A 13,526-nucleotide genomic window follows, 5' to 3' on the forward strand; every position below is an offset into this window, starting at 1 on the left:
ATCTACTTGAACCTTTAACTAAGACACAACTATGTAACTGCTTTTAAGAACAGCTGACAAAAGGAGTCCATCAAAAGATGTCTAATCCCACTTTAAAGAGGATTAAGTGGGCATGCAGCGTTTGCATAGGAATTCTTTTGGTCTTGCAGACTGTTGTGCTATTTATAAACCTTTAATGTAATTGTAATACAATAGTCATATAATATAATTAATGGGAACTTTAATTGCTTTTTGTCTCTTGACACCCTCTAGCACTTTTGTCTTGGCATTTGATTTTATTACTTGACATTTTGCTGAGAAAGTTGTTTTGAGTACTGGGTGGCCAACACAGTTAATTTGGCAAAGGGATGGACATTATGATTGCATTAGTTAAGTCCAAGTTTTCAAAATCCTATGTTTAGAATCCAAAATATTCCGGTTCTGTTTGACAAACAGAATATGGTTCATTGCTCTAAAGCCAAAGTTGTGCATGTCTGTCAGTATAAATATTTTGGCTGCCATATTTAACCAAGTTTAAGTATCAGTAGCAATAATGCCATCATAGAGAGAAGCTGACATCAAACACAGCATCCAGATTCCCTGTGTATAGATACATTCTCTAAAATAGTCTAAAGTAGTAATTTTTTTTTCCCCTGCAGATGTGAACAGAGTTTCTAATTTTATCTTAATTATTATTTGTTAAAATGCTAATAGCATTGTGGATGCTGACTAGAGGAAAGAGGAAAGCAAACCTAGGGTCAGTAAATATGAGGACACTGCAGCTGGTCTCTCTGAATGTGTGATTATAACATACATTTCCAAGTATTTTGATCCTGCAGCCTGAAACTGAAGAGTGTTGCTTATGGTACCTAATGCTCTTACAGTATTAGTAGTAAGTAAAGCATCTTCTCTATTGTTTTTCTTTTTGTTCTCAGTACAATAGAGACATCCAGCATTTCTGGCTAACAAGAAACAAGATACAGATAGTAATTGATTCTTTATCATTACAAAATTAATTATTTTATTTTATTTTATTTATTTATTTTTAAGGAGGAAGCTGAAGCATATTCATATATATTTTCAACAACGATTGATTAAAAAATTTAGCAATAATTTTCTCCAGCTTGAAATCTGAAATCACTGTGAATTGTTGAGGGGAATGGCATGAAATGAAAGAAGTCCTATTACAGACTGCAGTTACAGAGGAACTTGTGCTATCCAGGAAATAGACAAAACAAAACAAAACAAAAAAGTAACACCTGAATCCCTGCAAAAATAAATGAGAAAGGGGTGAGAACATGCCTCACAATGGCATGGTAATTGAGAGAGAGAATTTGTGGCAGGTGAGCATTATCTCTATGTGCATACCACACAGAGGTTTGCAAAATATGATTAATGATACTAAAACAATGTCTCAGCCTTGATCTCTGAACAGTGGAGAACGTAATCAGGGAGATTCCAAGGAGGAGGCTGGAAAATTAAATGAATGAAATGCTATTGCTTTGCTATTGTTTTGTTTGTTTGTTTGACAAACCAATGTAGTTGGACAAAGTTGCAGAAACATGGAATTTTTTACCAGAATTAAGGTGTACATTCATAACTACTGATGCATTTCACAGAACTTCAAGTTATATCTGCTACTCATTAGCTGATTATGAATACAAGAAAATAAAGTAGTTTGAGGAGTTCACCAGTGTTCCAAACCTTCTGCTTTCACTTGGTGTTAAGTCTGAATCAAAATCAGCTAAGCACAAAGAAGCGTACAGGCATTTCTCAGAGGAAGGCATGAACAATCTAGGTATCAAAGGTGATACACACATAAGTGAGAAAATGTACAAATGACATACTGTGAAATCAGTCAACAGAAGGTGAGAATTAGCTGGGTTGTGGATTTTGTGTAGACTTTTTAAGGACACATAAATGCAGAGGGAAAGTCTCATTTGGAGGCCGATAGGAAGAAAAAAGGATGGTGAAAGAAAAGTGGTGGCTTGACAGAGCGTTGGTAATTCATTGAGTGAACACAACAACCACTGGGCTCCTGAAAGATTCCTTTTGCTGGATGAATATGAAGATGTTGTGTTAGCACAGTCTGTTAAATGATACTACAGGGAATAGTTGTATTATTACTACTACATCTGCACAAATTAGTCATGGATATATAAGCAAACCTTCCTAATAATTTTTTAGACCCTGTGCTGATACCTATTGTTTTAATATTTGATCACCCTATGAATACCAGTAGATCAAGAGTAGTTAAACTTCCTAGCAGGTTTTGTAGACTTCCTGTTTCACCTTCTTAGAAAATTAAGCTTTGAATAATATACACTGTTTTAGGTATGTTGTAGGGGGATATGGAAGTTTGAGTGTGGGAGGAAATGGTTTATGTGATCCAGCTGTAGAGAAATCCTGCATAGGCAATAACTATGAAGTTGTGGAACAACTAATCATCAGGTAATTTCTTGACTATGACTCAATCTGTTGGACTAAAGGAATTAGGAAGATGAAACATGTTATGTCTCCCCAGAGAGATACCAATCACAAACTAATCACAGTATCTTGGGAAGCATCTAGCCAAGCAGAAATTAAATCTTCACCGGACTTTCCAATTACACTGTTCTAGTCCAGATGTTCATGTTGTTGAAATATCTTTATTTCTGAAGGAAAATAAAGACATGAAGTGCCAGCATCATGGGATATGTACTGGCTGTGTCAATTGCTGGCAGGAGGCTGGAAAATAAAGGTGTTCTGAATGTAGGTCTATCTTAGCAGAAAAGCAGAGGATAAGAAGATTAGTACCTTTATTTTACTAGAAATCTTTCCAAGTGTGCTCTGTGGACAACCTGAATGTAAAGTTCCTAGAAATGTTCAAGTGGCTTGACAAAAATCTGCTCTTTTCTATCTGTCAGGATGTCTCCTCTGTGGCCAGCAAAAGAAAAGAGGACTAGAAAAGAGAAGCATTTATGAGGGGTCTGGAGAAGACAAGACAGTGTGCACTGGCAAACTTAGACCATTACTAAAACCACTGGTATCTGTTGTGTTAAACATTGAGCTGGTGCTGGTGTAGATGAAGTGCCCATGTGTTTTTTGTCAGCTTATTTGATCTAGATTAGCACATGTGAAAAGAAAAGAAATAAGTGCTGGTGCTCTGAATAAGAGCTTCTGGGTCTGACCTTGTTCTTTCAGATTCTTAATGGCAGGAATTGTCTAATGATGGTGGAATCCTTCAGGTTTTACAGAAAATGATCAGGAAATAAATAATTGAAATACAGTTGATTTTGATGACTTCAAGAAGAAATGTCCCTTTGGACTGTAGTCTTAATAAATTACAGTCCATAAGAAGACATGTTAAGCTTGTACTCAGATTATTCAGTTTATTCTTATTATTTTAATTTCACTTTAGTTATCATGTGTTTATTTTTTTTTTCTCATCTTAAACATAGTTTGATCATTTTGTATAGGCAAGTTGCTGATACCTGGAGGATCTATAGCCTTGCTGACAAAGCAACAGCAAATTCCAATAGTTAGAAGTTTTGTTTAGGGAAATTCAATTAATCAGGTATAATTTTCTAGCTGCTTGGTGGTCAGGAGTTATGGTGGCATATCAAGGAGTGAATGTGGGGATGTTAACATTGCTTGGACTTTCTGAGACCTACACAAACATGTGTCTTTAGCATACACACTGCAATGACTTTCAAGCCTTTGAGAAACAATCTTCCACTTGTGTATGAGACTCAAGAGAATCTGTCTGGACAGAGCAATCTCTCACAGCCCTAGGATTTGTGAGTCTCTGTTCATCATCTTTCTGTTTGTTTGTTTGTTTTTTTTTCAAGGCTTTATGGAAAAGAGTTGCTTTTCTTACTTTCAGCATGTGTTTGTGATACTGTAGTGCTGCGTTATGATAATTTAACATTCTGAAGCTTCAGAGGGCTGATGGTGGAATGAAGAAATGACTTCCTGATGTTGCAGTAGGCTGGATGTGTTCAGGCAGTTTTTCTATGTACTTTATTTTCTAAGTTTCTCTGAAGAACCAGAGGTTTGCCCTGTTGATAAAGTGATGGGATTCAGTGGACTGTGATTTGAGGTAGTATGGATACTACCATTTAAAAAATAAATAAATAAAAAAATATGCCTCAGTGGTCTCATTAATATGCTATGAGTATTCTGGCTTCAGGAGAGAGTTTTCTTCTGTGACAGAATGACTGTGATCTTGATATCTTTTGTCTTTCCTACAAATAGGCATAGGCTGCCTGTTGGAAGTGTAAGGATGTGTTATCAGTCCATTGCCATTGTCTGGTCCTCAGGCATTGCAATACTTTGTTTTTTTTTTTTTTTTTTTCTTGTCATATGTAGTTGTTCTTGAAAGCCTGAAAAGTGTGGGGCAAGGGAAAGGGCTTAATATATGAGTATTTCAGCTTCGTGTCATGGCCTGTAATATATAGGAGGTCAATATATATATGACTGGATGATTGCTTTCTCCTGTCTGGATTCAAGATCTGCTAGTCCCCTGTAAAGATTTATGTGGATTTTTTTTTTCATGTATTCCTTCCTTCTAGAGGAGCTTGAGTAGTTTTTTTTTTTTTTTTCCTTCTCCTTAGTAGAGGAAAGAGGCATTGTATCATTGTATTGAGCTTTCTAAACTCTTTGTGACCTCTCTTTGTGGATACTGTGCAAACCTTCTCATTTGGTTACCCCTTTATTAAAGACCCTTATTAAGTCTGACTGCAAACTCTGCCATTCATGAGATCTGGAGTGTTGAGCTTACTGTGATATTAATCCTTGAAAGGGTTGTGTTGGCTTATTTCACACAAGATACTTTATTTTATACAAGATATTAAAACTAATATTTTGAAATTTGGAAGGAAAAAAACACTTTTTATTTTTTTTTTCACTATGTCTATCACTTCTTTTTCAGTATCAGTTCAAAGACTTGGCTTTTTACATGCTGACAATGTAATAAGAAACTTGCAAAATCACGGAGATGCAAGTAAAAAATAAAATAAAATAAAGGAGAAATTAACAGCAGTAATGGTAATTAATGTAGGTTATGCGATAAAAACTCTTGTACTTTCAGAGATTTTAAAATTGTCTACAAATTTTATAAACAGAATAGATAAATCAGCATAGATTTATCTAAACAAAATAGATAAATCAGTCTGTGAATGAAAAAAGTCTGTGAATTGTAGTACAATTAACTTACATCTCCAAATGAACAATTAGCAAATTAGGCTTCAAACAGGTAATCCAGAACTTTAAAGCAGTAGCCTACTCCTGTTATTTCATGACTATGCTTACCTGATGAGCCTTGACTGTGTCTTAAGCAGTAGAGACAGACATTAGATTTTCTGTACCTAGCATCTGTATTACTTAGCCTTTACACTTTACATAAAGTAATTGCAATAATAGACCCTTTTTAAAAAACAGGGAGGTTGTTTGCTTTGAGGGCATTTTACATAAGCCTTAAACACCAAATAGGAACTTTGATGAGAAGTGTGATGTGAGCTGTGTCGGCACGCTACTGGAACTCCTAGTATTGCTGGGCTGTAGGAGTGGCAGGTTGCCAGATCATGGTGTAGCAAACAACTGATGTGGGTAGGTTTGACCTATGGAGGTTTGATCCTACTTCTATCAAAAAAAAATAATAAATCATTGAAGGTCTATTCCTGTGCAATAAAATTAATATACATTAATATAAAGTAGAAGTAATGGTAAATAGCTGGAATAATCAAGTTACAAATATGTAAGTTTGAAAGACCTGTGTGGGGTGGGGAAACATCCAAAAGCTGTGATAACAAATAGTAAATATGTTGCTTCAGTGATTGCCCTTTCTCGTACAACATTCCTCTTCAAGACATTGGTTATCTGTTAATGTCACTCGTGCTGCTCTCACATCTCTATTCTTTTCACCTCTGAGCTTTTAATAGGGCTGCTTAGCATGGCTTCCCTCAGCTACATTGCTTCTGGTCCCAGCTGTGTTTCTGTGCTTCTTTCCTGCCAAGGCAGGCAGCCACATCTTCCTTGTCATGACCTGTGATGCATCTCTTCTGCCCTCTCAGCTGCTATCAGTACTCCATCATCAACTTTACCATCCTTCACCTTCTATTTATACACACTTTTGTGGTTCTTTCATCTTTTTCTCCTCTGATTTTTTTCCCTGTGATATCCAGACTCCTGCAATTGTGTTTAGGATATTCTTGCAGCTGACTCAATTTTTAAGTTTTAAAATGCAGTTATCTGTAAAACAGTGCGTCAGTTCTATGAACAGAGTACTAATACTTTCTTAGAAAATCATTGTGGTATTTTTTTTTCTCCTGAAGCGGTGTGCATATTTGAAGGCAGAACCTACTTTGAAGGACAAAGAGAAACTGTGTATTCAAGCTCAGGGGACTGTGTTCTGTTTGAGTGCAAGGTAAGAATATTGTTGACGGAAAAAAAAATAATTCTTGCATGTTAGAAATATCAAAGTCCTACTGAATGAAGCTGTTGAAATAGAGACAGGTCTACGCTAGGAAATGGCAACAGAAAAGGCATCTAAGGCATCCTGTGTTTGTTTTGTCTTACTGAGTTCCGCATAATATTTTGCAAATATATTTGCTTTGCATAGCTGCAGCCTTGATTACACAGCTTATCAACTGAGCTGCATCCCTTCCTCCTTACATATCCTCAGCATCACCAGTAACAAACCCCACCAGGCTACATTATGTTTCTATTTACATGTGCGCAGTGCTATTGTTCATATTTGTAAGCCCAGGTACAAGTGACGCACAAACATGATGGGAACATAATTTGGACTCCAGAATAATTTTTAGTGGAAAAAAATAATGAAAAAGAAGGAAAGGCGGGGGGCACATCAGATGTCTGGTTGTCTTTCTAGTGTTTGAAATTGGGAAGGGTTGTAGTTTTATTTGTAAGCAGAATGTGCCCAATACTGCTGGTCTCATCCTGCTGCATGAACAGAGATGCTCTTGAGGCCACAAATGCACTTTAAGGGCAAAATGTGCCCCAGGGCATGGCTGCAGGTTGAGTGTTACCCAGATGGCTGCAGTGGACCCCGGTTTGCCTGCCAGGGTGCAGAGATGGTGTGGAAATACCTCCGGATAGGAAACCACATGCTGTGGTGCAGATCTGAGAAACTGAGCATGTGTTTCCAGTGCAGAGAAATGGGGGATATCTTCTGTGAAGCTGCAGCACAGGTTTGGGGATTTAACAGCCATGCTTAACACTGTACAAACTCTGTGGGGCTGCAGGAAATCCAGACTGCTAGACAAAATAACTGGTATGAAATCCTTTTTAGCTGCGAAGGTCAGAAATGTATGGCAGGTTTGCATTGGCTTCAGAGCCAGTGCTCTGCTCTTGTTCCTGCCTAAAGTCTTCCCCTTTGGCACTGTGGAGCCTCTTGTGCCTTGTCTGCCTCCTGGAGGGAGGGGGCTCTGAGCTGTCTATGGGATTGTTTTCTGGAAATTTCAGAACATTTTCATGCTGTTGTGAAAAAGTGTGTTTTACCAAGTACAACTGGTGAACCTCGTCTTTCTCTCATTGATTTTCATCTCTTTGAGCTTAATTCCCTGAGTAGGTACTTTGAAATCCTTTGCAAAAGGAAAGGAGAAGATGGCCAAAAATAATTCTGAAAACTGATGGTTCAGTCATATGGTTTTCAGGCCTGTGTACTTGTATTTTCAACATGGCAACTGGGACACGAATTCTGTGATTAACTCACAGCCATCAAAACTTACATGATGTTGCCTTGTGTTTCCTGCAGCTGTCAGGTGCTCTATGAACAAAATGCCTCTGTTGCCCATGCTAGTCTGCATTTTGTTGATGATACTTGTTTGCAAGTGGGATGCCTGCTTTTCCTGGTAGAAATGTTATGCAGCAACTTTGATTCAAATTTTCATTTTTTCAAGGTCTGAAGTACATATTGGTTCTGATGAGCAGGCTTGTGAACCATTTTTCAGAGCAGAAAATCCCCATATTGCAAAATGTGTGAGTCAGCCAGGAATTCATAGGTTGGCCCTATTTTAATACCACCAGAGTTCCCATAAAGGGATATAATTAGTAACCCAACTCAATAAAGACTTGATAAGAATGGCACTAGCACAGATTTCATTCTTGAAGACTTATGGTGAAGTTAACAAGGCAATGTAGAAAATTTCTTCTTTCAAGTTACACATAATTTTAAACATTATAAATGACAGTTCTATCTGCTATAGATAGGCTCTTTTCTGTTTAAATATTGCAAAACAAGTGGAAGAAACATTCTCTTCCAAGTTAGAGTCTGCAAAAGAATAAAATGTAATCCAGACTACCCTGATATTATTTCTATCAAAGGTTATTTTCTTCATTTTGAAGGATTGTTGTTTTTTGTTTGTTCTGGTGTACAGTATGCGTCAGCAGCTGGTTTGATTTAGTGTGTTTTCAGGCTCTGTGCCACGAATGTTTAATGTAAAATTTGGGTGGCAATTTTGATTTCATCTTTGTAGTTTCTGTTCAAAGATTATTTAAAATCAAATGCTAAACCATACAATAATACATGTAATAGCATATGCATGATTTTAGGCACTTTTCTTACATGTAGAAATATAGGGTCCTGAGTTCAGAGAGCTCATATTTTAACCAGATTGCTGATCTTATGGTAGATGCCTCTGAGGAACGTGTTTGCTATGATTTCTGTCTTTTCCATGAGAGGACCAAAGCACTTCAGAACACATTATTTAGGGCCTGAGAGAGCCTGAAGGTGGTATTTCTGTGGTAGCCTGATTGCCAAGGTAGGCATTTCCCTGTGGTCATACTACAGTGCCTGTGCGTGACCTGCACTAATGCCTGAAGAGTTTCAGATACCATCTTGGCATTGGACACTTCCAGATGCTGATAAACATCTAACTGGGAAGTGCTTTGTTCCTAATAGGGAATCAGTGCCTGTTTCCTTCCGTGTTACTACTACAGTGTTGAGATCAGAGGTGTTCAAGTTTTATTTTACTTGCTGGATAAATACAAAGCTGCTTTAGAGTATTCACAAGGCGGACCCTTGATTCTGGAATCTGCATCCTCAGTTTCTGAGAAATAATTGTTACTCTTTGAGGCATAGTTTTAAGATAAACTTTTGAGGCATGTAGCTTTACAGCTAAGGTCTGGTTCCTCATTTTTGCTTGCTTGGGAAGGTTTTCACATAGAGTAGTTCCTGATGCTTTTATTGTGCTGTGCTGTCCTTTCAAATAGTTTTCAAAGGTACCTGGAATTTGGCATAGTCATTTTTTGTTTGTACATTATAATGCTAAATCCAACTAAAGTTATCATTTATCTTTATTTCTTCTCCCACAATATTAACTGATTGCCTCAATTTGACAGGACCACAAAATGCAGCGTATTCCAAAAGACAGTTGTATGACTTTAAACTGCCCAGAATCTCAACAGATCCCCTTGTCTCACAGTTGCTGCAAAATCTGTAAAGGTAAGATAATAGTAGGATATATATAAGCTCAGTGTAGTTTTGTATTCTTATAGATTACAAGACTTTGTGATCTTTTTGAATAGGGCATTCCTGTATGTTATGATCACAGCAGATTTTGTGAAGCTAAATGGATAACATCTGCATCATGACATCTGAAAATTATTTGTAAAATGTCTAATATTTTAAATCCCGTGAAAGATGTTTGCTGGCTCTTCTGTGTTTCATTCTAGCCAAAAGTGGGTGAAAAGTCAAAGAAACCATATGCATAATTAGTGACTTTCTATCCTTCACCCCATCTAGTGTCAAAACAAAATGATATTGGAAAAACGTCTGTGTTCCCCAGCATCCTTCTGAGGTGCTTTGAGTTGTCTGTTTTGGAGAACAGTGTGTGCTGTGCAATTGTTCTGAGGCTGGCATGCATTGTTTACCTGTTTGGGGTTGCAGAGAAAATAATTCTGTGCTTCTAGTGCCAAGGAGAGCTAGAAAGTTTTAATACATGTTAGATTAGTGCTTTCTGAACATTTTCAATCCTGCCTGAAGCATGCTAGTATAGCCCCTTATGAGCAATATATTTTATTCTTTAAACAAGAAGCTGCTGCATGCATTCAGCAGCATTATACAGCTGACACATGGGTGTTAAGAATCTTAAGGAAAACAAACAAACAAAAACCATCGTCCACTTCCTTGATAAGATTTACATTCTTAGTTATGTAATGCCAAAGTCTGATACAAACCAATAAAGGCCAGGAAATCCCCAAATAAGACTATTGCCTTGTCATTAACTCAGGCTTCAACGAGGAAGGCAACAAAAGGGCAAAGAGTATATATCACCATGGCCAAAGGTTGCTCTTGATGCACACTCTTTTGCTGTCATCAATGAGTACTGAAGAGCCTCTAATGCTAGTAAAAGTGTAGAGCTTTTTGCTTCTCCATGTCCTGTTAGATAACAGCATTATGGTAGTTATGGTAAATTATAACATATAATATGTAAGTAAAATAAGCACAAAATTAGTAAAATAATAATATACTAGTCAAATCTCTTTATCCATAGCAGGAAAGACAGAAGGGAAGTCACCTGCCTCTGATATCATAGTAGGTCTGTGATGTTTACATCATGATGACCATGTCACTGGGTCGAAGTACTAAAACCTTCTGCCTTTATATGCTCTTCTTTCTGTTGTCCTTTTTTGCTTTGTTTCTGTTGATTAATGCTGTTTGTGAACTGCCCGAGTGCAAAACACACCTTTGATCTGACCTCCAGGCAGATTCTGCCATTTACATTTCTGACTTACTCATGTAATTTAGGCATAGAAGCAATTCTACATCAAAATATGAAGCAGAAGTCAGATGGAGTGATGATAAAAATAATCCCTACTGCTAACAAATACATGTTTGATATATCGTAACAGGCCAGCGTTGCAGGAAAATTCCAGCTTGCTTTCTGGAGTTGTTGCTGTTACAGAAATCCTGGTCCCCTGACCTATGTTGTCCACTTCTCCTATGGGGGATTTTGAAACAAGAAATAATTATTGGCAAAGACCAGTGAAGTACTGCTGCTTGACCAACTCTGATGTTTCAGTTACAGAGCAAATTAAATTGCTGAGAAAATAGTGAAGAGGACAAACTTCACACCTTAATAGATATGGAAGTCTGGATGCTTCAAGTCAGTTACTACAACCAGATTATATTCCATATAATAAAGTCTGAGTTAATGATGTTCAGCAACATTAGATTTCATGAGAACATACACAAGGTATTAAAAAAAAAAAAAAAAAAAAAAAGCATCTATTGAGTTGAAAGGCTCACTCTAAGTCTTTTAGTCTAGAAAAGAACTTCAGAATCTGAAAAAAATCATAATTAAGGTGCAGTCAAAAGCAGTCACACTCAGGAAAAATGGAAAGACAAAAATAGGAATACAAGAAAATAAGAAAGGTTAAAAGGTGAGAATTTAAAAATAAGTTTCTCTGAAATGGAAAGACAGAGGCAATCAGGGAAGAGTGTTCAGTCAGTAGAGCTTGAAAGGAAAAGATAAGGGAAAGAAAAAAGCAAAACAAGTCAATGGTAATCAAAGACTTCTAGTTAAATGGGAAAAGATTGTAAATACACTTGGGAATAAAAAATGCTGAAAAAAAAAAAGGATTGGGCTAATGCCATTAGTAAATGAACTACTGAATGTCAAAGCTACAAAGCTACTGAGCTCTTTTACAAATGTCTGACCAGAAAAATAAAATTAAAAAAAAAATATATATATATATACACATAATTAAGAGATGTCCTGTAAAAGTACTTAACAATGACTAGGAGACTATAAGGGGATTTAAGCAAGCCACCTACACCCTACCCAGCTGCCTTCAGATCAATGCCATAACCTGCAATTGAATCGAAGACCTAGAGACAGTCTGTTCTTGTGGCCTTTACTACTCCTTTCATCATGCTTGGTACAATTTATTTTTCAGAATCTCATGAACAATAGAAAGGTATTCTTTGACCTGACTGAAAAAAGATACGCCTGTCTTTGACAGGGGTGTTTTATAATCCCTGGATTCTTCTTAACCCTCAATCATATTTGTTTCTGAACAGGCCATGACTTTTGCACCGAAGGACACAACTGCATGGAGCATTCTGTCTGCCGAAACCTGGATGACAGAGCTGTCTGTAGCTGCCGAGATGGCTTCAGAGCCCTTCGAGAGGACAACGCCTACTGTGAAGGTAACACCTTGTAAAGATGCTTAGCTTCACTGTATTATTTACTGCAGAAAGAATGTATTAATTCATGAGTAGTCAAAGTGATGTGCCTATTAAATGGAATGAATTAGATATGCAGCATATTAATCAGCTAAAATAATTATCTCTCCAGTTAAGGTGTTATTTATTTATTTATATATTTATTTTTTATTTTTAAATTCTGGTAAGTGTAAAAGTTGCAAGTTGCTATGGTTGAGGTCTGGAATTAGAAACATACTTCCATAGGAAAGTTTTCCTTTATTTTCATAATATCCAGATATTCAGGCAACCTTAATGTCAAACATCTAAATGGCATTTCAGTATGATAGTTTCTCTTTTCACCACTGTCTGTTCCTATTCTCTCAACCCAGGAAGTAAGTAAATACAATACACTAGATACTAGTATTAATTACACACTAGCTAGTCATACTGAGTGATGATTTGTAATTTGAGTGACTCTTTTGGTATCAGGGAGCAACAAACTACTTAATAAGAAGTGATGCTTCTAAAATTTGTAGTTTTAAATTCTCATGTAATCCTGTGAAAGAAAAAACATCCTCACTGCTGCAGCAAAAGCCATAGTCCTCTGCACGATCTGCTTTTGTGCTAACTATTACTCTTTCTTGTGAAACCCCTGATTCTGCAAGCCCCAAGCACTGGTGTCACATACATAATATCAGTGTGCTATCAAGTCATTCTTACAATAAAGCTTAAGTGTTGCCAGTAGCACGGTCTTTGACTAATGAGCAGTTTGGTTCAGATTTAGCCAGCTGAATTGAAAATTAAGCATATGTGAGTAGAGTCTAAGGTCCTCTGTAGTCCCACCTAATACCTGGATTGCTCTCTGGTGATGTTCAATTAAGTGGGATGGATTGAGGCATTTTAAGACAGTTTCTTTGGCTGAACTCTGCAAAAGTTAATGCCTGCAGCTTACTTGAATTAGTAGCTGCATTAGCCTTGGTGGTAATGCTCATCTGTAAATTTAGATGCGAGAACTCCTGTCTGTTTTCAGGAAAGGAGTGTGTTATTAATTCAGCTTCACATACATCTCTGCTTAACTTTTATGGTAAGCCATTTGATGGAAATCTGTTAAAAGAATTAGAACTAAGTCATAGAGAAACAAATCCCTTGCCCCTCATCCTGTCCCAGAAGACATCTGACATCAGGACCAGTTGTATAGCTTGGTTTGCAGCATCAGCCACTTTTTGCCACACAGCCCTTGGAGACTATGCAGAGGCTTAGGCTGCAGAACTGAATTTCAAGGAGATTTCATCAGCCACTACCATTCTGAGGGAGTCACTGGTTACTGAAACTGTGGAATTAGAGTGAAATCATGTGCTTTAAGATTCCATCCTCCCCGCCCCCCGCAGCTGTATTC

The 13,526-nt window shown here is 37.1% G+C and overlaps 1 protein-coding gene across 1 annotated transcript in view; it reads left to right on the top strand.

Annotated features, from left to right (window-relative positions):
• NELL2 (neural EGFL like 2) overlaps positions 1-13,526 on the top strand; it is a 146,521-nt gene that overhangs the window by 58,204 nt on the left and 74,791 nt on the right. Inside the window, exons 10-12 of the mRNA XM_084507019.1 lie at positions 6,294-6,385; positions 9,322-9,424; positions 12,005-12,133. Coding sequence (XP_084363145.1) covers positions 6,294-6,385; positions 9,322-9,424; positions 12,005-12,133 — 324 coding nt within the window. The remainder of the gene's footprint in view (positions 1-6,293; positions 6,386-9,321; positions 9,425-12,004; positions 12,134-13,526) is intronic.

Source organism: Aythya ferina (assembly GCF_964211825.1).
Source record: "Aythya ferina genome assembly, chromosome: 1".
NCBI lineage: Eukaryota > Metazoa > Chordata > Aves > Anseriformes > Anatidae > Aythya > Aythya ferina.